General features: G+C 37.1%; 1 protein-coding gene across 1 annotated transcript in view; it reads right to left on the bottom strand.

The window, feature by feature from the left end:
* Window positions 1-26004, bottom strand: part of LOC103066465 (collagen alpha-4(VI) chain-like) — an 85972-nt gene that overhangs the window by 1606 nt on the left and 58362 nt on the right. The window contains exons 25-40 of the mRNA XM_088150886.1: window positions 25130-25192; window positions 24737-24799; window positions 22223-22285; window positions 19474-19536; window positions 17900-17950; window positions 15853-15888; window positions 15521-15583; window positions 13529-13591; window positions 11590-11625; window positions 11301-11337; window positions 10568-10579; window positions 9983-10476; window positions 6259-6349; window positions 4126-4797; window positions 2902-2995; window positions 2512-2723 (exon numbers count right to left, since the gene is read on the bottom strand). Coding sequence (XP_088007012.1) covers window positions 2512-2723; window positions 2902-2995; window positions 4126-4797; window positions 6259-6349; window positions 9983-10476; window positions 10568-10579; window positions 11301-11337; window positions 11590-11625; window positions 13529-13591; window positions 15521-15583; window positions 15853-15888; window positions 17900-17950; window positions 19474-19536; window positions 22223-22285; window positions 24737-24799; window positions 25130-25192 — 2113 coding nt within the window. The remainder of the gene's footprint in view (window positions 1-2511; window positions 2724-2901; window positions 2996-4125; window positions 4798-6258; window positions 6350-9982; window positions 10477-10567; window positions 10580-11300; window positions 11338-11589; window positions 11626-13528; window positions 13592-15520; window positions 15584-15852; window positions 15889-17899; window positions 17951-19473; window positions 19537-22222; window positions 22286-24736; window positions 24800-25129; window positions 25193-26004) is intronic.

Below are 26004 nucleotides of genomic sequence, written 5' to 3'. Positions count from 1 at the left end.
CCCGGTTTTGTTTCCATTCCTCGTTCCACACCTTCATCCTATTTTATTACAGTATTGCTATTTTGCATTCCTCATTTTAATCCAAGGACTTCCAAAGCAGCTTACAGTGAGTAATACAAGGTACAACATAAGAAATAAATGTGACTTTTTAAACAATAACTATAATAATGAAGTTCCACCAAGACAGAATAACGTAGGTCTAATTTTTTTTTTTAATGACTAAATATTATTTCTTAAAATTTGGAACATAAAAGGAAATCTGGGTTAGCACTGGGCAAACCTCTTTTGAAAAAGCATGCTAAAGTTGGTGCACCACCACTGAAAAGGCCCTCACCCTGTCACTACCTCCTCTCTTCTCACGATGGGGTAATCCAGAGGCAATTCTTTAAGGACAACCTCCATTACTGGCAGAGGGAAATATGCTCTGGGCTCAGAAACATCATAGGAATCCGCATACTTGTTTCAAGCCTGGCAAGACATTTTGAGAGAGAGAATCTACATTTTTTCTGTCAGCTCTCGTTCAGGCTGCTGAAAAGATACTGGTTTGAAATGTTATTTCAAAGGAGAAGGGAACTGTGCACAACTTCTCCTGGGTGGTGTTGTATCCCTGTACTTATTTCATCTTGAGGTAGTCGAAGAGTATGTCTGTGTAATGTCCTGTCTTGCATTGCATAGTCATCTTTCCAGTGACATGCAGCTTTCTGGCTTTCCCACACTTTAATTAGGCTTTTTGCCTACCATAAGTTCTATCTCTTTATGAACCAAAATACTTTATATAGTCATTTGTTTGAATTTTAAAAAAATCAAAGCACTGCAGCATAAGGCATTAAAAAATGAATGATATCACCCTAAAAAGCTTTTTGCGTGTTCAAAAATTCCTTCAAATACAAATCAGTAAGAACTTCTTGCCTTATTTGTTCTGTAGCATTTTAAGAGGGAGTTCTTGCCATCTTTGAGGCTAGCAATGATCCCAGCACTTCTCTCAAGTATATGAGTAACTTGTGGACTTCAAGTTGAGACTAGACTCTCCTTAGAGCAATGCCCAACCTAGTGGCTTCCAGATGTAGTTAACTACATCTCCCAGAATTCCTTCCCAGCAAGATTCATGTCTAAGATACCTGGAAATTTCTCCAGTAATAGTCTCAACTGATCTAGACATCATGAGGTTAGGGAAAGGATGCTGTAGACAGTAACAGGGAATGAAAAAGCAAGATTCCATGAGTAAATTCATCCCATATGCTCCTTAACTTCTTCAGTGCCTATTTGCTTAATCATATTTTCTCTTCCAACTAAGATAAACAGAATTGGAACTTCATCACATAACAAGCTAATGAGCATCCCATTCCTCCAACTTTCATGGAATTTTGGTTAGGTCAAGGAAAGAAAAAAAATGGGATTTGGTCAGTGCTAGTCATCTGAAATTAAACACAGTAATCAGAAAAACAGAGTTCTTCTCTTTCCCTCCAAGTCAGCCTACAAAATGCAGCCTATTCCATCATCTGTCTGTACACGGGGGTCCAACTAATATGTTGTCACCCTACATTTTCAGCTCTAATTCTTTTCTGTTCTTTTCTCCAGCAATATATATGTTTGCGTATATTGCTTGATTTCATGATTTTTAAAGGTGTGGATCGTGTATCTCTTGCACTACCTAGTTTGATAGCCTATTCCCCAATATTTAATTAACCATAAACTGGCCTAATTTAGTCAATCAGTTCCAAAATTATATAATTATAATAATATTTCTCTATCGGCCTTCCACTATCTGATGCCTTCCAAATATATGTGACTCTTTGGTCTTCCAGGCTGGATGGAAAAGGAATTATAGTTGACAACAGCAGAAACTGCTTCATAAAATGCACAGAGGCATACAAAGCAATGAAGTATTTCCATTTTTAAAAAATTATGCAGATCAAAAGAATGTCTGCAAAAATTTAAAAACAAACAAATCAAGATGGACTATGTATGCAACTTGAAAAGCACTTGAGTGGAAATACTTGCTGTCTAGCTGACTATTCTCCAGAGATTTCAGATCAGTGTGAAAAGTAAGAATTTCAGTTTAAATGGGCTGTCAAATTTTGTCAGAGCATGATAAGCTCCACTGAAACTATCTTACAGTGTGAAATATGCAAAAGAAAAAAGGGGGGAGTGGGGAGGAATAGGGTACATCCCTTCTATGGCTCAGCTCCTGGTGCCAGAATGAACCCTGACTTCCCGTGATCAGAAAGTACAACAAAGATAATTCTCAATCTACTAAAAATTATAAATGGCTCTTTAGAATTAGGAACTGAGCTGTAGGCTGTTTTCTCAAAAACTTCTCCCATCTTCTTTGACTGCATATATGCCAGGCATTGCACCTTGAATATAATCCATGAGATCTCACTGATCCACATCATGTAATGAAAGACATCAATATTTCTACATGTTTAGGGAGTGTTGATGAAATCACCCAGTTGGCAATTTTCAACATCCCTATTTATATAATGTGTACATACATCCACATCTACATACCCTTTGCTCTTTGTATTTTCTCAAAATGTTCTTCAGTCTCTGTCCCTTTCCCATTTTGAACACTGATGCTGCTGAGGTATTTAGTTTCCATTTGATCATACTGTTCTTCTATTGGTCTTTGGGTGGTCTCTAAAATTTTGTATTGTCTGTTTTTCCTGGATAATTCTAAGGGTTGCAATAAATCACTGTGTTTCAAATCAGGGAACATAATCCTATAAAGAGAAAAGGGAGAAAGGAATAATGCTTAAGATACAAGATACTGAAAATTATGCCCAAGAATTCCTTAATTCAAATTGTTATATTGTTATCCAACTTAGGCCTTTCTGATCATCTAAAGCCAATGGCAATTATTATCCATTACTTCTCATGAAGAAGAACTGGTTTTTGTACCTGTCAGTCATCCCTACAACTTGCTGATAGGTGTCTCCTCGATCCAGCTTTTCACATTCTTCCTGCAGCTTTACAGGATAATAATTCAGTTCCTCTGGGGGGGAGGGGAGAGAGAGGAAAAGAAATAATACAAAAACACTGTTCAGAGCTGAACGCTACAATAAATCACTTATTCACAAAAGGAAAGGAACAGGTTGCATTTAAACAAATGTCTGCATGTTCATATTCTATGATTTGAGAAGATCTGGTAGTGAGTCATGCTATGCATCCCTCTGTCACATGCATATACACCCCATTAGATGTTTGCACATAGGTTCTGGTAAGAGGTTGCTGACATAAAGACAGAATGATGACTTATTTTGAAACTCTGGCTTAATGTCAGTTGGCAAAACAGAATGTGATTACATCCAAGCTTATTTTCCTGGTTTGCCACTGTAAGCATCTCTAACAAGCCATGTAGATGTCGGAATGTCAAATGCATAATGAGATTTTTGAGTAAATGAACTAATTTACTTCATCACATCATAACATCTAATCCAAGTGTGTAAGTTACATTATTGTGATAATGATGTCATTGTCATGGTCATGATAACACATGTCATTTATACCCACACAAACACCCAACTGCCTATCCCCTGAATTTGTCATTTCACTTGAAGCAGAGTTCCCTATTTGGGACATAATGAAGAACTGGCTTAATGCATCAGTTGAAAAGTTTCCACCAGAGAATACTGAGCAAAGGTGATGGTAACAAAAATAATTAATTTTTGCTGCTATCATGTCCAAAGAACAGATCATTAAATGGATTCCAGCTGCTGTTTTTCTGGACATGTTCCAAATTTATTGCCAGCATCACTCTAGCTGCTCTCTGGCTCACTTTCTACTGTAAGAAAATTGAAATGTTAAGAAAATCAGTCTCACTGTATTCAGTTTAATGGAGCTTACATCCAGATAGCTAGATACTGGAGTCTAGAATTCTTGAGAATAAGCTACATTGAATTAACTCACTTATTTTTGAAGAAAGAAATCAAAGATTGTTTTGTGAGTATCTATCCAGCAGATGTATAAAACAATCTATCTGCTAGATAGATACTCACAACACAATCCTTGATTTTTTTCTTCAAGGAGATCCATGGGGCATGTAGAATGAGAGATAAACAATCCCTGCCCAGCAACTTTCAACAATTCCATAAAAAGATTTAAAGTATATCTCATACCACTTACTTTTCAAAAGATTTAAGAAGGCCCGGCTAAACCTCAGGGCATATGGCAATTCAAGTTTATCAACTCTGCCCAGCTGTAATAGGTGCTGTTCCACTGGAACACTGGAGAGTTCAGTCATTTCTGTATCATCAGGTTCACTGCCAAGGGCCAAAGTGAACATGGTGAATCCTTGGCATTTGGCTTCCAATGACATTTTTTTAAGTTTCTCTCTGTCCCAGGAGCTTGTCTTACTTCCAAGTATTGTAAAAATGACCCTGTGTTTTCTTGGTCTCTGGGCTTCCAAAAACACATTATTAATGGTCCACTCTAGAGCATGACCCAAAGCTGATGGACCTTCCAGTTGGTGAAGAGAATCCTGAATATGCATTTTCATCAGATTTTTAGTGTTGTATGTAGTCAAGTCAAACTCTACAGTTACTGGGCTTGATAATCCAGTCTCTCTGAAATTTCGTGGAGCCTGTTGCACCAGGGCAACCCTTGCCCCTCTGTCTGACTCAACTGGCAGGGAAGCAATAGCAAAATAATCCAACATATTGCTCACAAATTCCTTCATTGTTTCAAACTCCTCATTGCTGACATCTCGAGAGCCATCCATGATGTAAGCTATATCCATGTTTATATTAATAGGGGGAGGATCCACTACTTCACATTGTGGAACAGGGTTACACTGATCTGTGGAAGAAGCACAAAGTAGTAACTACATCCATGGAGTGACTGAAAGGCTGAATGTACAAAGATAATATTTTGCTTGGCTTCTCTTTTACAAATGTTTCTTAACAAATGAATTTTAAATTGCCCACACCCAGAGACACGCACAAGATATGCTCTGGCTGTGAACACTGGGAATTACAGCATTAATAAATTTGAAGAATACCTAGTTTAAGAAGGTATTTTAGGGTAGCCCTGATTAGAACTTGATGCATATTTTAAAAATTATCAAGTGTCATCTTTCTGTGTGAGGTAATCATTCATCAATTTTTCCTCTTTTTTCTTATATGCTGAGACTATTCTGCACATTTATTGGATGAATGTATTCACTTCATATGATTAAGAAACCTAATTGATTGATCAGTTCAACATTATACTACAAACTAGCAGCCAGGGGCATCCATGGGGAGTGGTGGTAGGGGCTCAAAAAGTCCCAATGGTGCCTGTACAATTGAAATTCTGTCCCTTTTTCATTTGTGTTATGTGCACAACACGTGTAAAAAGGGGGAAGGGCTCCAACCACACGATTGAGGCTGTCATCTTATTTTTTTTTTTACTCCTGTTGCTGATACCTCTGCTAATAGCAAGGGACATAATAAATATCAAAGTACTGTATAAAATAAAAGTAAAACAAGAGAACAAACAAAAACAATATTCTAAAAAAAAATAAAAGCATATCCAAATTGCACAAAAAATATTAATTATAAACCATCCTATTTAACTTAGCCATTATCTTCTGCTCATAATTAACTATTTATAATATTTCTTAGAAAATATTTTAACCAATGTATAAAATCAAACAATGAATTATGATCAACAGATAGAATACCTTCTGTACACAATAAATGTGGATTACACTAAGGTTATGGTAACCTTTCAATCCCAAACCCTCCACATATATTGGATTACAATTCCCATTTTTTCCTATTGGCATAGTTCCCCAGAAGGTGGTAATTTTGACCAGTAAGTAAACTGGGCAACTTATTAGTACTAGATATCTTGGTTTCTATGTTTCCAGATGAGTTTATAGTATCAGATTATTCAAAGTCCATCTTAGTCATAGGTATCTGTGGGGTGGGCAAGAGGGGGAAAATGACTCAAATTGTGTGACTTATGTACTTATATCTGATGTCAGGATGCAGATACAAAAGGCCAGGGGTTTCACTGTAACATTGTAACATCCATTCTACCATTTTTTCATCATCACAGTTTGTACCAGATACCCATGATCTTAACATGACATCTCCTTTTCATACTTTTACCAGAGAATATCTGATGCTTGCTAGACACATATATTGATAGATAAGGGACGTTTGAGATCTGAAATTAAAAGACTTAGCATGTGCATGGGTGTGTTTATAAGACACCCAGAGAAAATAGTGCATATATAACCACTTTAAGAAGTGAGAGAATCAGTTAGCTCACCATAGCAGAGAGAACAAAGGGAAACATAATCCAACCTCTCTTCCTCTCTGGATTCCCAAACAAACAACTTAAATCGACCAGTATCATCTGTCTAATTAAATGAGAAGACAACACAGGAAGAAATGCACTGAAAATATTTTCTGAACTGTTAGGTATTTTATATTTATATTAACATATTTACATACCTAGGAAGGACTTTCAAGGTTCTGTTAAATCCTGTTACTGGGAGAATATCAAAATACTAGAATCAAAGGAAAATCCCAGTCTGTTTTATAGCAGGAAAGCAAATAATGTTAAGACTATCTTTATGCCATATTTCAGGAGGTGGATTAGAAATCAGAAATATTCGGCTGGTGCTAACGGCTTCTTTTTTATCCTTATATCTTAACTTGATACTCTGGAGGTAAAGGGGATGCCCATCTTTCTACAGACTTTCCCTAATGAACATTTTTTAAATTATTATTTATCAGGAAATTGCACTGCAAATTCTACATTTCAAATGAGAAGCTTCAATTGTGCTTTGGTTCAAGATAAAGAATCCCGTAAGTTCAGCTTCAAATGTGAATTAATAGTGTCCTCATCCTTGCTTGGAGCTAACTTAGTTGCTGGGGGAAGGGTGTGGTTTCCCTCCATATCTAAAACCATCTCATGTCTCTTCCCCACTCCATTGCAGAATGTCCCAATTTGGAACCCAGGTTAGATCCCAGTGGTGAGAATAATGGTAGTATGGCCACTGCTGGGATCTTGGTAGTGGAGGAAAAAAATCCACAAAGACACCCCCACCTTCCTCTGTAGAATTCCGTCCAGCAGACAGGAACATATACTATATCCTAATTCACCCCTAATCTTAATTTAAATGAATTAATCTAGATCCATTTTCATGTTTTCACAGATACCTTATGGTTCCCACTTTTGAAAAGGAAAGAGCAGATTCACTCAGTCCTATAGAAAAATAAAAAGATCGTATTCATGGAGAACATGATCAAAGGCAAATCAAGGTCACGCCAGGCATTATTCATAGGGGGAAAAATCATGCCTTGCTAATACCCAAACAAAAATATTCCCTTCAGAGTTGGCTGGATGTCTTTCAACATGACCTACTATTTTAAAGCCAGTTCAAATGCAACTAATTATTTCCTTTACTGCTCTCAAGTTTACAACTTCTGAAACTAAACCAAGAGGATTAAAAAACTGGCCATAAATCACAGTAAAATTCAAGATTCTGTAAAAATCATTATTCCTTTGGAATGGGAGTCTAGCATGCAACTTCCCTCTCTAAGATGCATGTTACAACAATTAAAATACAAGGGTAATCCTGGATATAACTGCTATTTTCTGCTATCCTCAGCATGCACTAGTTATTGCACTGAATCTGGCATGTTTCTGAACAACACAAAAGTTCTTTGTATTTAGAGATAAAGAAAAAAAAATTCAGGTCAAGCACATTTTTACAAAAAAATTTCTAAGGTTGAAAGAGATTTATCTTCTTACTGATTTGCCCAAATCTTATAATCAGCAGGGGTGAGTTTTTGTTTCAGAGTCTTTCTTTTAGTTACAAACACAAATGACCAAGTGGCAGTGAATTAAGCTTTGCAATTCCCAATTATCTATTTGAAATAAGAACCTACACAACACAGACGAAGTTTAACAATCCACTGTCCCAACATATAGCTATAGTTTAAGTAATCTGCAAGGACTGGAGATTTGCTTTCAAAACACAAAATAGCTATTTAACCCTTGGTTGTCCTCCCAAACTCCCCTTGCATTCAGACAGCATGCCCAACAGTCCAAGATGATGGAAATTTCAGCTCAAGGAAGGCCACTGTTCTCCACCCCTGCTTTAATTTTTTTTCCAGGAGAAGCCACATTGCACTTTTGCGTTTCTCAGAGCAAGTGGCAAGAGGCTGAAGTTTTAATACATAAATAAATTCAAAATGTGATTGTCTTCGGATTTCTATTAGGATTTTGCTGCTGAAATTCAACCCCCACATTTGACATTAAAATTCACACATAAAATGTGAATTTGCCTATATGATTTCCATCACCCAAAATGATATTTGGATTAATTCACTGTGAGTGAGGAACAATCTGCAGCAATATGGTTGTCCTGATTTAATTCCATTTAACCTTTCTCTGTGGTCACAGGTTTCCTGCAGGAAGTAAATCTGGGCTCAGGTAAGTGATAGTGGGCTCTTCCTGCTACTTGACACTTGGGAGGAGAGAGAGAGAGAAGTTAGGTTTCAGAAACAAGATATGGGGTGTCAGAGAATGAATGAGGTTCTCACCCACTTTGGGCTCTGGACTACACTGTTTCAGCTGTCCACTCTGGGAAATTTATGATTGTAATTACAACAAAAGATATTAAAAATCATAAGTGTGTCAAATGTTGATGGTGGTTAATACAACATTCTTGCACATCAAGAAAATATTTCTTGAGAGCCAACCCACCAGGAGAAAATATTTTCTAAAAACAAACATTTGGAGAATGTTTCTAGAGAATATAGAAGAGTCAGAATTCAGTTATAAGTCTAGAACAGGGATGAACAAATTATTAAAGGAGGAGTTTCAGAAAAGATTACTCAGTCCTGGGAAAGAGGAAAGCATGAGAAAGAAACTCCAAATAACCCACCTTGATTTTGTTTGGCATAAAATGTAGTACAGAGAAACTTTAATCAGTTTTCAAGATTCTGCTACTGTGCAACAATAAAGAGCATTCCTTAACCCCCTGTATTCCTGACCTTCCCTATCTTGAAGGGCTGAAAGCATGGCAGCCATGATGGTAGAACAGTGTTTTCTGGCTCTCAACCCCTTCACCTCATGAAAATAGGGAAACACAAGCAGCTTCTTCTGGGAGGATCTCCTCAGAAGGGTTGACTCTTTAAAGTCTATTTAATTAATTATATGTTAACTCTGTCTCATATCCTGATTATTTATTTATTTATTTATTTATTTATTTACTTATTTATATTTCGAATTTGTTACCGCCCATCTTACTGCAGAGCAACTCTAGTATCTAGTATTTGCCTATCCTGGTAATTATTACCCTTTACAATGTGATGGAAACCTATGTTGCATACAGTATGTTTATCAAGTAGTAAATTTATTTCTAGGATATACATGTCTATTCATATGTTTGAGTGTTCTTTCATTCTAAACAACAAATATCCCAGTGCTCTGAACCCTGGGCCCACTGATATCTGCTTGGCTTTGTTCTCCTCCGGTGCAGAGATTATCTTCACCCTAGCATTCTAGTCTATTATGCCCAAAACTTTTCTGTCTTTGATGAAAGAATGATAGGGATGGACAACTCTTGGTTTGAAGGTCTCAGGCAGTTCTCCCAATACCTCTTTTGCTCCCAAAACAGCACCCCTAGACAATCTCAACAAAACACAGTGGTAAAATTGGTAATTTGGGCTGGCATAGTTTTTCCCAGAAGCTTATAGCGCCCACTTTGTCCGATAGCCCCCCAGACCTCCAAACAATTAGGCTTTTTTTTTTTCAAAATAAGGCCCAATATTGGCCCTGTATGCCTCAGCGTGGTTTAAGAAATTCATTTTGTGTCTTGAAACTCCAAAAGCCTCCCCCCAAATAAAAAAGAGAAGTCTGATAAAATATGTTGGTCACATCCACTCCTATGACATCATCAGATTGCTACTAACACCTCTGTGGCCACACTTCCTCATCAACCTGCCAGTTATTTTTTTTCTGACAATGGCCTGCTTACCAAAAATGCTTCTCTGACATTTGGTATTTCACTTAAAGCAATGACTGCCGGGGTAATATCTAAAGCGCTGAATTCCAGCACAGCTGTATTGATGGAAGTGGCATCTTGTGATGGGCCAGCAGTAAGGAATACAGCGACTTTTTTAATGAGGGCCCCTTGACGATAACGTTTAAAAGCATTCCTGGCAACAAAGCGCATGACCCTTCCGATATTCCGTTGGCCTGAAGATCTCTCCAAAGGAATTCTCTGTACTGCCTCCATAAGGAGATCTTCTCTCTGGAAGTCCGAGAACCGGATGAGGTACTTTACATTGGTGTTGTATGAAAGCACTGACACCCGAGCACCAGTTGGGCAATTGCTTTTGCTAATCTGCAAACTCTTCAGCAAAGACTTCATAATGTCTTTCATCCTTTCAAAGGAAACTGGAGTAACATCTTCAGACATGTCAAGAGCAAACACCACTTCAGTTGGGTAAACTGGACACTTGCTCATGCCTTTAATAAAAGTAAAAATGTATCAGAATGTTTCCAGGTCTTAGAGAGCGCAACTTTTTTTCTTAAATAGGATCTAGTTCAAGTGACTTACCTGTACAGCAAGCTAGATGGGATAAAAGAAAGTTGTTTTAATTCAAATTGTTATATCTGATTTGTCCTCATCTATAGAACACCATCAATAAACACAACACAGAATCTGCTCTGAACATGCACTTTGTTTCAATATCCAATGGAAAATTGGCTTCTGGCTTTGGATAAAGCGCAGGAGTAGCATTAGCAGGAAAAAGTGATATCACAACAGTAGCGTGCCTTTTTTTAAGCCAAAGAGTAAAGCGTTCAAATTTAACTGAGCCATGAAATAGCTCTGAAAATATTGCTACTGTTTTGTTTCATTTATAAAATATTATTCTAATTTAGGAGAATGAGCACAGTTTGGGAATCAAATTTAATTCAAAAAGCTAACATTGGTTCTTTTAAAACAGAAAATTGTATTTGTAAAGGTTTATACTTTCCTTCCTTTTTATTCCATTGTGGCAATTCCCATGCATATACGTATCTACTATAACTAATGTGTAATTATCTTTTTGTAATATCATCAATGACTTATTTCATTGTTTTGATGCTATAGTTCTTCCTCCTTTGCAAGTAAACTCAAAGAATATGCTTTCTTCTAAATCTGTATGGCTGGGGATTAAATAACTTAATACAATCAAAGTGCGCTAAAGTAAAATCAGTAGCTTTTGAAGACCATCCATAAGCTTCTTAAACCTGATAGTAGTTGCAATAGTAGCAGTAGTAGATAGTAACCTGAAGTTGCTACTTACGACAGTTTCCTCTTGTAAGGTTCACAAGTTCACAAGGCTGCAGACAACAGGGAAAACAGTATGATTAATAGCATATCTGCTCAGAAACCTACAGATTTACTCTGGTGTAAATGGATATAGGAAGCAGCCTATAGGTCTTGTTATTTTCTTCTTAGCTTTGAAATCGGCTAGAATTAGATAAGGTTCCAATGTTTTTATTTAAAATGTTTATTAGTATTTTTTATAATTCAAATTAATTTTGTATACAGACTGACCAGTAGTTAGCAATGTGAAAGCCAACAACGCATACCGTCATAGCAGTTATGCCTTTTGGACCTTTTGGACCCTGGAGAAAAAAAAAAGATATTTATAAAATCACACTAGATAGAGAGACAGACAGACAAGAAGCAATATGAGATATTCTCAAACCAATACTTTTTCAGACCTAACAGTACGTTGTGCTTGTATCCTCTTTCCATTTTCTATGGTATTATTTAACATAGGGAAAACACAGACTTGGATTTTGTCTGATATATTCTTTTATACACTTGTGCATCTCATTTTCTTATTATTAGATTGAAATCCCATTAATTCTGGCAAATGTCTGAAGGATCTGTTTGTCTTGCTGTTACCACTACACCTTTTCTGATTTAGAAATTATTTTTTCTCTTTTATTTCTTTATATCTCTGAGGTAACATGATTTGGTGGAACATCCGGAAGATATAAGAAGTACAGTCATTTTGTTAAATTTAAGCAAAGAAACATATTCTGTTTAAATAACTTAAAATGGGTTAAGGGTTCACGTAATATTACAATTTATCAATAGTCTCTCAAATGTTGCTTTCCATGGCACCACCTGGATTCATACCTCTATCTTTTGGACAGATGAAGGTTTTCCCAGCCTAGAACTCTGAGCATCCCTTAGACCTGCCTTTCCACCCACACCTCCCAAATCTCTCCCTCTCAGTTCCTTCCTCCTTCTGGAATACAAACTCGGAGATTTCCTGCACACCCATGCTTTGATTGGCAGTTCCATCACCCAATCATCACATATACCCATGTGTGCAATCATGTGCAGTAACATTCTCCTTATCATTTAAGTAACAAGTTGCAATCAACAACTTCCCCCAAATGTGCAAACTTGTCTCAAAGGAATTTGTTGCTGCATGAAAATCGTTTACTGCTGTCCAATGTTTTTAGTTCAGAGGTGAAAAATCTGTGGTCTTCCAGATGTTGCTGCCCCACAACTTTCAGTAGCCCCAGTCAGCATAACTAATTGTGAGAGCTCAGCAACATCTGAAAGACACGTTCCCAACCTTGTTTTAGAAATTATTCAAGATTATTCTTTTCCTCCCCTCAAAAAATATTTCAAATAAATTGGAGAATAATTTTAAATGCATGTGGAATCAGCTAATCTTGAACTATCCTCAGTTTAACTTTCTGCTTTAGTTGCATACACATTGTGCCACTGATGAAACAAACTTGCTTAACTTGATTTGTTTATACATGTTTGATCAGCACTTGCTTGGATTGCTGCAATGTGCTCCACGTTGGACTGCCCTTAAAGACTATTCAGAAACTTCAGTTGGTCCAAAATGCAGTTGCTCATACACTGGGAAATCAGAGTCACTATAGTCACATAACACCTGTTTTACAGTCATTGTACTGGTTACTAATAGGTTTCTGGGTACAATTCAAAGTGCTGACTTTGATTTATAAAGCCCTATATGGTTTAGCATATAGATCTTTGCAGGACCACCTTCTCCACATACAGCCTGATGGATCTAGTATGTACATCTCATCATCTTTTCAGGCCTCTGAGATGCAGGGGGCAAGGACCTGCAGACAATGTTTTTTAGTTGCAGACCCCATATTATGGAATAGCTTTTCTCTCAAAATTACGTTAACATCCCCACTGTTGACCTTCTAGAAACTACTTAAGACCAAGCTTTCCAGAGGGCATTTGGGAAAGAAGTTGTCATCACTGCAATAATTTGCATTTCATCTACATTTTTGTTTATTATTAATATTATTATTATTATTATTATTATTATTATTATTATTATTTTAAGCTGGTTTTATGTTTGATAATGTTTCATATTGTATGATATAAACTGGTAGGAGTTGTTTTGGAGTCTAGTGGTATAGAAAATCAATCAATAAAATAAAAGATTTAATTTGGTAATGTACTTTGAGCTATGCAGAGTTTCAGACACTAATATTAGGTTAACATTTATATTCACATTACCATTTTTCCAGGTGGCCCTTGACTGCCGGGGTCACCGTTTGTCCCTGGTGTTCCGTCCCTGCCCTTAAACAAATACAAAGAGCTCATTAACCCTCCAATGGCAAGGCAACTTGGCTTAATTTTAATTAAAGAAATTACATAAATGCTATTTATCAGTTATACATTAAAACAACTGGATCGTTTAAAATAGCTGACTCTAGCAGTGCTTTTGGCTAATCTAATATGATAATCAAATAATGATTAAGTTAGATACAGCCATGGCAACACATGCCTTACATATATATTTTTTGAATTGTCGCAATGAGTTCTACTTGGGAATACCTTTGAAGAGAATTGGAGTAGAAACTGCAATTGTTCCAAAATACAGCAGCAAGAATGCTGGTAGGGGTTCACATGCAGGACCATGTTATGATATGTTACTATTATGCATATTCTACAATGGCAGAGTTATCATGTTGATTATTACTAGTGTTGCAATCATCTATAAAATCCTGAAGGGTTTAGGTCTGAGTTATTTTAAGGACAGCTTCCTCCTATATTGACCTGCCCTTATTCTAAGCTCTAAACCCAAACTAATGGAAACCTCCAGCTGATCTGAATAAGAACAGACCTTTTCAATGGTCTAATGCATCTAATTTGTGAAACTCCTTAATATGCTAGGTTGCTATTGACTTTAATAGCCTCTTGCCCTTTGGTGAAGACTTTATTGAGGAAGGCATTTGTCTCATTAGAAATGGAAATTTGTATTTGATGCTTTATTTCAGCTGCTGTATCTGCTTGCTTTTATATATAAACTCTTCTTTCCTTTAATTCTAATTGTAAGTGTGGTAGCACCTCCAAGACTAACCAATTTTATTGGGGCATATGTCTTCATGAGATACTGCTCATGTAAATGCTACCAGATACCTTGTGTACTTTGTTGCCAGAGACTAACATGGCTCTTCCCCTCATCTGTACATGATAAGTAGGACTGATTGAAAATATTGTTCTATGTGGGATAAAAGCACTGAAAGGAAGGAATTTATATACTCTTTCATCTGAAGAGAAATCTACATAATTGTTCCCTCCAAAAAATCCCTCAGAGTCCCTCCACTTTGCTCATTCAGTTTCAACAAGATTGCAATCATCTTTGATTCCCATGGATAAAAGCAACACCTCTATTCCCCGATGTAATGGTATGTGGGAATGACCTTGGGAGACAGGAGGAAGAGCCACAGACTAGGCAGTGGTCAGATAAGAGGCAGCTGAGTCCACAGAAGGAATAGGGCCATGACATACATCTCAGAATGGACCCTCCCTAGTTTCTTGGACTATAAAGGCAAAGAGGGAGAGATGTACTTTCAGACTTGCAAGATTCTGTTAATGTAACTTTACAATAAAGTTAGGGCTAATAGTTCTGGGTGTGCTTCTTGCTTGGACTATCTCACAAGGCTGACACACATAATGTTGACTAAGATCCCATACCTCTATTTCTGTCTCCAATACCTTATCTTGTGCTTGATATCAAAGGGAGAAAAAACTCTATTTTCACCCCTGGAGCGGTACAGCCAACTTACCCAACTCAAAATTAATAGAAAGTTTAAAATTTTTAAAAATGGAAAAGAAGGAATATTCATTTATGATAAAAAATAATTTCTGATTCAACAGTCGACTTAAAGAGATATTTCCTAGTGCTCTTTTCTTAGTCTGCTATGCATGTAGTCCCCAGTTTAAAAATGAGATCCATTCCCAGGATCTGTCCTTAAGTCGAATTTGTATGTGAGCCAGAACAGTATTATTGTATAATATTGTATAAGTAGTATTGTGTAATGAGCTCGAATAATTGTGTATTTAACTAGAATTTTGCTACAATAGGCTCTGTTCTTAACTATGGGTTGTCTGTATCCCGGGTGTTCCTACATATAAGGAAAAAGAAAGTAAGAATACAACAATGTTAATGGCCATTAGAATCTTCCATCTCCACAAAGAGAAGCAGCAGTGAACATGGATTACCATTTGTCCTTGAATTCCTTTGGCACCTTTGTTGGCAGGACTGCCTGGATCTCCAGCTTCTCCCTGCAAAGGAAGCAGAAGCAGAGCTTTGCAACCAGGGGCCGAGTGTGAAATGATGTGAGAGCTTCAGATTTAGCGGGTCTGTTTTTAATTTCTCAAAATGAAGCTGTAAGGGATCCCAGTGCAGATGTTTAACCTACAACCTTAGAGTTATATGATTAATATTAAAAGGAGGAGAAAATATAGACAGAACAGAGACTGGACAAAGGTACCTAGTGCTGTAGCCCCAACCCAAAGTCTAAAAATTAACCACCACATTGGCTCTTGTATACCTGTCGTCCAGGGTTTCCAGGAGATCCAGTCAATCCCTGATATTAGTAAAACAGAAAGACAATGTTGGTCTTCAAGCTGCTTATTCACAATATATAAGAAATCAATGGACATTCTTCTTTTTAATTACTCTTTAATTAAATACATGTGTAGCACCAGCATTGCTTTACTCAAGAGCCACCTTGAAAAGCCAAATCCATAACTCAATAATAGCTTATACCCTTTCTTTGATTCAACAGCTGTCTATCACAAACCAGATCTACCTATCCCAAATACGTTTTCCTACAACGCATCTGATTTAAGACTTACTACAAGCCATATATCCAGGATAAAGGAATAGACAGAATACATCATTTACTTAGGATTGTTTATTTGCTGGCATACTAAAGAATTATTCAGGTTTCATCTCCCACAGAATGTTAACCACATAAAGGAAAACAGCATTTACTCCTGCCATTGCATCCCTATTTGTCACTATCCCTCTCTACCTATGTGTCTGGAAAGGTCTGAAAAAAGAAGTTGGTTTTAAATATGTAGGTCCTCCACAGGGTTTAAAACTCTACACAAGCAGGACTCAATATCATGGAGGAGCCCATATGTGAGGTGCTGGTTTACCCCTTCAGACTTTTCCTGCACGGAAGACATGGAACAGAATCAGAGCTTAACCACTGTTTTCCTTCAAGTGAATAAGATTTCATGGAAAATACTGTCCAAATAGGTCTCCAGCTATTAAGATGCAGGATATACATATTTCTGTGCAATTCTGTACATGTTAGCATAACAAAAGTGTTACAGGGACATTACTCTGACAAGGTAGAAGAGTGAAGACAGAGCAGATCGACAAAATAGTTCTGCTGTAAGGACCATTAAAAAGCAAACCATAGAACAGTTGGCATGTCTTCTTCTGAAGTAGTAGTTCATGTAAAGCCCATAGAGTCTATCCATCTTGTTAAAGCATTCTTTCAGTCTTTCAAGAAGAAGGAATTTCTAATGAAAGAATCTTTATATATTTCCTGATGTATATTTTGGATGATCGCAGGACTCTATAACGCTCTCTATGATGTTGGAAAGATTGCCTCAGTTTCTTCCAAACACAATCTATCTTCTCTTTCAGTTATAAGTACCATAATAACTTAGAATTGTTAATATTTCCTCCCCACCCCACTTTATGGTATGCTAAAATTGTTTGCTTTTGACATGGAAAACCCTGACGATCAAAATCATAGTTTATTCTAATAAATGTTGGATAACGTGTGGGGCTCAAGGAGGGGTAACCAACCCTGGGGATAGTTAGCACCCTGAAGATGATCCCAGAGGTCAATAATTTATTTATACCCGCTATTCTTTGGATTATATTATTTATTTTTGATTACTGTTTTTATTGTATTTTAATTGGTTTTTATTCTGATTTTATTGTAAATTGCCCAGAATCACTCGTTGAGTGAGATGGGCGGTAACTAAATTTGAAATATAACTAACTAACTAAATAAATTTAGCATTTTAATGTTATTGGGGAATTGAGCTGATTTTCATGACTACTCCAACCAAAATACATAGAATTTTCAACTTAGTCCACAGCTGATGAACTAAACTTTATTGCTTTCCCTTGCCAGCCATGGTGTGGTTTAGATGCACAGATCTGTTCTTTTCATAGCCGATTGTGGTATTTGCAAGCATGGAATGAGACCTGTGTTTGCAGCAAATGAAAACAGCCATTTTCTCCATACACAATCAGCTAATGTATTATATTGATTACTTATTATCAAAGAATTAAATCCCCATAACCCACCTGAAACACAAACACTAGGAACGTCTAAGCAGGTCCCATAGAAATAGAAGGGCTTTTAGTAGGAAGACTCCAATTTATTTTTGTTGAGGGTTCCAAAAGAAGCATTCTCAAACAATTATAGCCTTAATGGTTTGGATTTGTTTGATTTATTTATTTTACAACATTTCCATACTGCCCTGATCAATTGATTCTGGGCAATGAACAAGAAATAGCCTTGCCACAAAAGAGGTTATCCAGAAAGCCCAAAATAAGATTCTCACCTTTGTGCCTTTTCTTCCTGATAGGCCATAGCCATTCTTACCATCAAATCCCTATAAAATATGGGGGGGGGGGAAGTAAATGGCTAGTTAATGTTAAGATATTCTATTAGGGTGAGCCCTAACATTGGACAAAATGAGACAACATTTTTAAGCAGCTAATTCTGGGTGACAAGAAAAGATAGGAAGTTAATGTTTCTTTCAGTTATTACTCTGTTTGTGACTGCCAGACATAGAGATCCTTCTGGATTTTTTGCCTGAGGTGCCAAAATAGCTTAACAAACCTAAAATAACATGTATGTTAAACAAGGAGGGAGGATTCTGCTTTATCTCAAGCAGCCAAATGCACTGGATCAGCACACCAAGTGACCTTGGAGGACTGACATTTCAAGAAGATTGTGGAACTAAAAATGCACTGATTATAATAGCAAGATATGTGAGGAATAACTGGGTATATTTTAGATGAAACAACTGAAACTATGAAAAAAGATAAAGTCTGAAAATGCCATATTTCTCCCCTTCCCTTAGAATACTACAGGACAAATTGCTTGTTCTAAAACAGGTAGTTCTTGTTTAGCAACTGTCTTGTTTAGCGACTGTTTGCATTACAACAATGATGAAAAAGTAATTTTATGACCAGTCCTCACATTTACGACCTTCTCAGGTCTGTAAAGCAAAGGAAAGCTGAAGTAAGATCATAAGTACAGTGGCGGTTTAACTTAGCAACCACTTCACTTAAAGAACGAGTTGCCAGTCTCAGTTGTGGTCACTAAACAAGGACTACCTGTATTTAGAAAGCTACAGTGCCATAGCCATGCTATCTTCACTGATTTTTCATAGGTTTTACAGATAGTGGTAAAAGAGAACAGTTGTCTATCTGAAACCTGAATTCTGAAAGTTACATTTATGTACTCATTTGTTTCAATCTGGAACTTTTATATTGTTCAGTTTTCATTTAGGAAGTATGGTGACAAAACTGAAAGAGTTTAATTTAGATGCCCTGCTATTACCAGAATTCAAATATTCCAACCCCAGTAACCAGGTCTTCTTTCTGAATCTTGAGCTTTGCATCAAGTTAAAAATCTAGACTCATTGTGAACTAGGCACTGAAGATGTTATCTAGCCAGGTAATGAAACATTTGCAAGAAAAGAACCAAGCTCAGAGAACCCCAAAGACTCCTCATTGTGAACTTGACGAATTCAGTCTTTTAAAAAATAAGCTATTTCATAAAATAGTTTAGAGGACAACTACATGTGCTACCGGGAGTGTCCACATATAAGGGGGTCAAAAAAGTCAAGATGGCAGCCACAACCATGTGATTAAAGCTCTGCCCTTTTTTATGTCCCTCACAATACACTTCAAAAGAGGCAAGGATTCAATTACATGGTGGTGGCTGCCATCTTGAATGTTTTGACTCCCTGCTGACACCCTTGTCTGAAATAAATTTCCTTAATCCTGAGATGAAACTCTTCCAAACAATGAAAATGTCATGAACTTGAGATAAAAGATGAATGGACCGTCAACCAAAGCAACCAGCAAAAATAGAGAGGTTCAGAAGCAGCCAGGGAAAACTCACAGGAAAGCCTCTTGGTCCGCGTTGCCCCTTTTGCCCTTTTGCTCCAGGATCACCATGTTCGCCCTTTTGTGGAATGAAAGAGACATTAGCCATTCAACAGCTGAAGCTACTGCCCATCAGCTATAATTATCTCACTGCAGTTTCCTTGCTCCCACCAACGCAAGAAACATGGGTCTGACTGTACCACTTCAGACTCCAGGGAGGGCTTCGTGTAATGAAATGGCAACATCATGCAAAATATTGTCCTTCTCGTAGAAAGCTAGATGCCAGGGAGCAGGGTCCTGACCCACTGTTCTGTCTAAGAAGTTACTAGTTATGGTAAATTCTGACAACTGTATGCACAAAAAGTTTAGGTAGAACAGAATTATATTAATACCCCCTCCTAGCACTATGCCATAAAAATCTCACACCTGAGGCAGAAGGACATATTCCCCTGAGAAATCTGTGGGATTTTTCTGAATGGAAGAAAAGGCAAAAGGCAAGTACATCGATACAAAATGCCTGTTTTTTCAAAGTCAAAAGATTTGCTGCTGCTTTTTCCAGAAGAAAAGTTCAGTGAAGCCACCCCAACCAAAGGCTCTCCAGATGAGCTGGATTTGCACTCCAATGATCCTCACCCAATATATGAGAATTGGGGGTGATGGTTAAGTAGTGGAGTATATTGGAGTATGACTTAGAGAGACCAAGACTGAAGTCCTTGCTCAGACCAGGAAGTTTTGATGAGTGACTTTGGGCTACCTCTCCACTTGACTTACCTCACAAATGTACTTGTTATGGGAAAAATTAAAAGAGGGAGTTTTATGTATGCTGCTTGAACTCCTGGAGGAAATGTGAGATATAAATCAAAGAAATAAAGAAATAACCACTTGCTGGTTAAGTGGGTGTACAGTTGAATAATCAAAGCTGGTTAAGTGACTCTATGGTAAATGTACAAACCCTGAAGGGGGAACAAAGAATAGTCATTTTTGCTAAGCTTGTGAAACTCTACCTTCCTTATATTTATTTAATATGGTTTTTATCCTAGCTTTCCACCTTTCTGCCTTTCCACCACCATTTTTTGCTATGCTTGTAAAACTCTACCTTCCTTATATTTGTTTAATATGTTTAATAGGGTTTTTATCTCACCTTTCCACTCTAACTGTGGATTATTGGAAGTGAGTCCCAGAAAGTAAAATGTCAAAAAAATACTTTAACAATAAATCTCTAAAAAATTAAGAAAAGTGCTAATGGACAAAACCACAGACTCTAGACAGCAAAAGCAGCAGGCTCAAGTACAGCTAAACTAAAATCAGGCCAAAGACTTCTGAAATCCAATCTACCTTTTATGGAATACAGATTTTTTAAAAATGCATAGATATCTTGGCGTAAGAAGTTTTATGCATACCGAATGCTGCAAATAAGTAGTTCCATTCCCATGTCCCCACCAACAGCATCTCAGATGGGCCAATCTTATGCAGAGAAATTCCCACTGCTGTTTTCATCAGACAGGCAAGAGAGTACCCAGGACCCAAATATTTAGGGCTTTAAAGAGGAGAACCAATTCTTCCAGATGCATCCAACAAACAATATACACATAGTCCTTGCTTAATGACTGCCCTGTTTAACGACCGTTGGAAGTTACAATGGCACTGAAAAAGTAATTTTATGACTGGTCCTTGCACTTACAACTTCACAGCATCCCCACAGTCACATGATCAAGATTTGGACACTTTGCAACTGGCAGGCGTTTATGACCATCACAGTGTTCCACGGCCGCCAGATATCTCAGGCAGCTAGAGGTAGTGAACTACCGGAGGGCCTTTTCACTTGCCCGATGTCATGTACTCCCTTCAGCTGTGCTGGACGGTAAATATAAGGGAGTCCCATTGGTTACAAGGCTGTGTCCATGTGGTTCTGGGGAAGTGGAAACCACTGGGCATGTCCTCTTGCGGTGTCCATTTTATAGAGAATTACAAACAAAATTTATTTCTCCAACAATTACCAGATATCCTGGCCGACCGGATGCCGAATATCTTCAAATTCTCCTCAAAGATGAGTGGAGTAATGTTACAGTGCAGGTGGCAAGATTTTGTGCAGCAGCTCTTAAGAGCCGACGTATTATTGTGAACAATTGATATAAGCATTCTCTGTTTCTATATTTATGTACTCAAAAACCGACATTAACTCTTAATTTTAATGGTTTATAATGTGTAATTTTAGGACGATTGAAGCCATGGTGCATAAATTATTGTAAATGATTTTTTAATTATAACCGACAAGTACCTTGACTAGCATACTTTTGGATATATAATCCCTTATTTGGATTGGACATATTTCATGTCTTTCCCTTTCTTTTAATATTGTACTGGTCTAATTGACTGTAATAAAGTTAATACAGTGTTCCACGGTCACAGGATCGCCATTTGCAGACTTCACAGCCGGCTTCCAACAAGCAGAGTCAATGGAGAAGCCGGCAGTAAAATCGCAAGTTGTGGTCACATGATGTCTCACTTAACAACTGTGTTGCTTAGCAACAGAGTTGCTGGTCCCAATTGTGGTTGTTAAGCAAGGACTGCCAGTATGGAGAAATATGCCCCAGGACTGGTTCTGACTACATATTGCACCAAGTACAAAGGAAGGTGAGCAAACTGCTGTGCTGGACAATTGTTTATACTGCATTAATAATAAAAATTATGACAGCTGCATTTTATTTAAAAAGAAATGCATTCATACCTTGTTCCCAAATCACTGAAAAGTCAGGAATGCTTACCTTTGGACCCACACGGCCTACTTTTCCTACAGAGCCAGATTCGCCTTTGATTCCTGGATTACCCTCCAATCAGAAGCACATATTGAAAGTTACTTTTTAAAGAAAATGGAATTCCTTACTTTTATTCATGGCACAAAACCGATCGCCTTTTTTTTTTTTCATCTACACAGCTAATGGACCTTCTGCCACAGATACTATTGGCAGCCAGCTAAATAGTTTTTGTGTTTTTTCTGTAATCGTATCCAAGTTTAAGCAATGTCTGCTAAATCACTATGCAGGGAGACACAGACATCGTACCTACTTATAAATGAAAGTGAAGTCATTTGTTTCTTTTTTAAAATGCCAACCCACATCTCATGAAACAATCCAGGCCCACAAGTTGTCTTTTGTGAAACTCGCTTATCCAAAGGAATGAAATTCCAGGGAGGAAGGGATTTTTTCCAGAGAAAAGTTGCAGTAGATTTGATAAAACCTGAAGATCTCAGGAGAAAAGGGTGAAGGAATGATGGTGGTAATTGGATGTACTTTTTCATTAATGAAAACCTTTCTACATCCCCACACATTTCTAACAGCAAGATGTATATCCAAGAACCTTATCTAGAATGCAAAAGGGGAACACTGGTATGATGTTTGCAGAAAGCAAAGAGCAAGAAACTGGGTATTGGGTTATTTTTGCTGTGTTCTTACCAATCATGGCCTTTGATTTATTATCTGATTTTCCTGAAAGGATTAAATGCTAAAGGAATGAGGAGAGGAGAGGAGAGGAGAGGAGAGGAGAGGAAAGGAAAGGAAAGGAAAGGAGAGGAAAGGAAAGGAAAGGAAAGGAAAGGAAAGGAAAGGAAAGGAAAGGAAAGGAAAGGAAAGGAAAGGAAAGGAAAGGAAAGGAAAGGAAAGGAAAGGGGAAAGTTACTTTCTCTCCAGTAATTCATTTAATTCCTGGAAAAAAGGCTGGAGAAAAAAAACCTTTCACAGGGATTAAAGAACCTTTTCTGAAAAGGTTATGTTTTATGGATTTGTTTATAGATGGGATGGGATGAAGAGATAAATGTTTATTTTTACTTTTCTCTTTCTTCTCTCTTTTTTTCTTGCACTATTTACTCCTTCTTTCTATTCTCTTCTTTAAGTTTAGTTTGTAATCAATTTTACTATTATAATCAAAATGCTTAATACAAATTATAAAGGGAATTAAAGTATCTCAGAAGGAGAGGATTCAGTCCACATTTCATCTGAACCAGACCAATGATTCAAAGGAGGAAGAATTACCTTCAAATGTGTTTTCCTACTCTGTTGCATTTCAAATAATCTCATTTCGTTTAGGATCCCTGGGTATTTCTGTGCATGAGAATCTTGCTTGCAATTGAATCACATCATGGACTTCATAGTCCAGTGATGGCAAACCTATGACATACATGTCAAAGGTGACATGCCATGACATTTTGGGTGACATGGCACCATTCACCAACACCCAACAACAACTATTCTCCCTCTTTGAGTTACCAAAGGAACTAAGTTTGCTTACTTGTATTTCATTTTTGTAATTATTTGCCATTTCTTTATATAATACATACCACCACACATGATTGGACTGTATTTTTTTTTTAAATAAATGAATATGTTAAGAATTGTTTCTCTTTTGTTTGGGGAGGCGGGTGACACACCAGCAGAGTCAGGTGAGGCATTTTCTGAATTTTTGACACGCCAAGTCCAAAAGGTTTGCCATCACTGTCATAGTCTGTACTTTACAGTTGGAGTCCACCAGGTTGTATCATCTTACAGTTGCACTGCATCATAGGTCTTTAATTTTGATATCCACAAAAATGTAATGTCTTTGAGCCTATGTTCGGCAACTGCCAAATTTAAATGTACATTTTAGCAAACACATGATTTAAATTTGAAGCTTGGTGAAGCCTCAGCTTTGTGGCCTCAGTTCTGTTGCAATTTATGTCAGTTGTATAATGGTGCCATTGTACAAACTGCATCATTTGTGATAGTTTATCTCATTTGTAGAATGATGTCACCATGGAGATAAAATAGCTTGAGTAATTGGCATGACTGCAATGACACGGGAGGGATAACAGACACCCGCCTTCCACCCAGCCTCAGTTTTGCAGCCTCAATTCTGTTGCAATTTATGTCAGTTGTATAATGGCGCCATTGTACAAACTGTATCATTTATGATAGTTTATCTCATTTGTAGAATGATGTCATCATGGAGATAAAATAGCTTGAGTAATTGGCATGACTGCAATGACACGGGAGGGATAACAGACACCCCCCTTCCACCCAATCAGTCCATTAAAGCAAGGATTCACTATACAAGAATGACAAACAACCCATTTTTAGGTTTTTTCAAATCTCCTCTGTGAAAGGTTGATGCACAAGTGACTATATTCCAGTCAAATCCTACATGGCCACATGTATATTAAGATTAGGCTGAAATGGTTAGTTTGTTTTAGCAATTTAGATTTAAAGTTAATTTAATTCATACCAAAAGTAAGGTAATTTCCATTTTACCTGATGGCCAGGTAGGCCTTGTAGTCCCTGGGGTCCAGGTATTCCTTTTGACCCTGAAACACCCTAGTGAGGAAGAAAGAGGTGAATCATAAAATACAGCCAGACAGAAACATTAGATTCAATATTAGTCTAGTGTAAGATGCAGGTAACATGTTAAATCAGATGCAGTCCTGGATATACTGCTTTGATACATAGCAACTATAGGAAAAATGCTTGTCTATATTCATTCAGGCCTGCAGAAAGCTAATTAGATGAGCCCTCACTGCAATATGCTGTGCAGAATTCAGTTTGGGCAAACTACCACAAGCCATTCTAAACACTGGACATGTTATAAATGTATACTTTATTCCATGCTACGTTAGCTATTGCTGCTCAATATAACTTTAATATTACCTGTTGGCCTTGTATCCCTGCTTCCCCAGGATAACCTTGCTCTCCTTCATTTCCTGGTTCACCCTGTCAAATAAATGAAGAAATAAAAGAAATGTGCATTTGTAAACATTTACAAATCTACTGATATTATTGTATTCTTGCCAAGTATGGAATAGTTTATGCAATCCATGTTAGTCAAAATCCCGAGGAGGAAGAGGAACTACATGAATATAGATATTTAAGCCACTTACCTGCCTATATTGCACCTTTCTCCAATCTGATACCTTCCAAAAACATTGGACTACAAATGCTATGATTTTCACTCAACAGTAACCACCATGGCTGGGAATTATGAGAACTGCAGTATAATACTTCTGGATGGTACCAGGTTGCAAAAGGCTGATGTAAGGAGTTTAATAGGGTATAGGGTGCACTCACTCATTAGCAACTTAGAAAAATATCAAAGCCATGAGGTTCTGTTTTTGCAGTAAAACATCAAGGCCATTAAAACAGTGATCTAATTTTTACATTTTTTTTAATAAGAACTTTATTAAATTTCAGCAAAATATAAAATGAAAGGAAACAGGAAAAAAAACATTGAAAAAAGGAAAGATCAGAAAAAGAATGAAATTTAAGGTACAAAAAGGAAAAAAAAAAGAAGAAGAAAAAGGTAATTTCCAACTTTCTTTGGTACAGATACAAATATATAATACATTCACCTCTCAGTCTAAAGTTTAAACTAATACACAGTATTTCTATGGTCATAAACAATATTAATCATCAAATCCCAAAATTAAATTTCATTTCTTTCCGTTTCAAGCAAAAAGTCCAAAAGCGGTTTCCAAGTAGAAACAAAGCTAGACAAAGTCTTTAATTAAAATAGTCAGTTTCACCAA

Source organism: Python bivittatus, unplaced genomic scaffold (genome assembly GCF_059951505.1).
Source record: "Python bivittatus isolate LINGU-HERP-01145 unplaced genomic scaffold, Pbiv_v1 ctg000610_np1212, whole genome shotgun sequence".
NCBI lineage: Eukaryota > Metazoa > Chordata > Lepidosauria > Squamata > Pythonidae > Python > Python bivittatus.
Note: the sequence above shows the minus strand (reverse complement) of the source record. Positions and strands in the feature narration are given on the sequence as shown.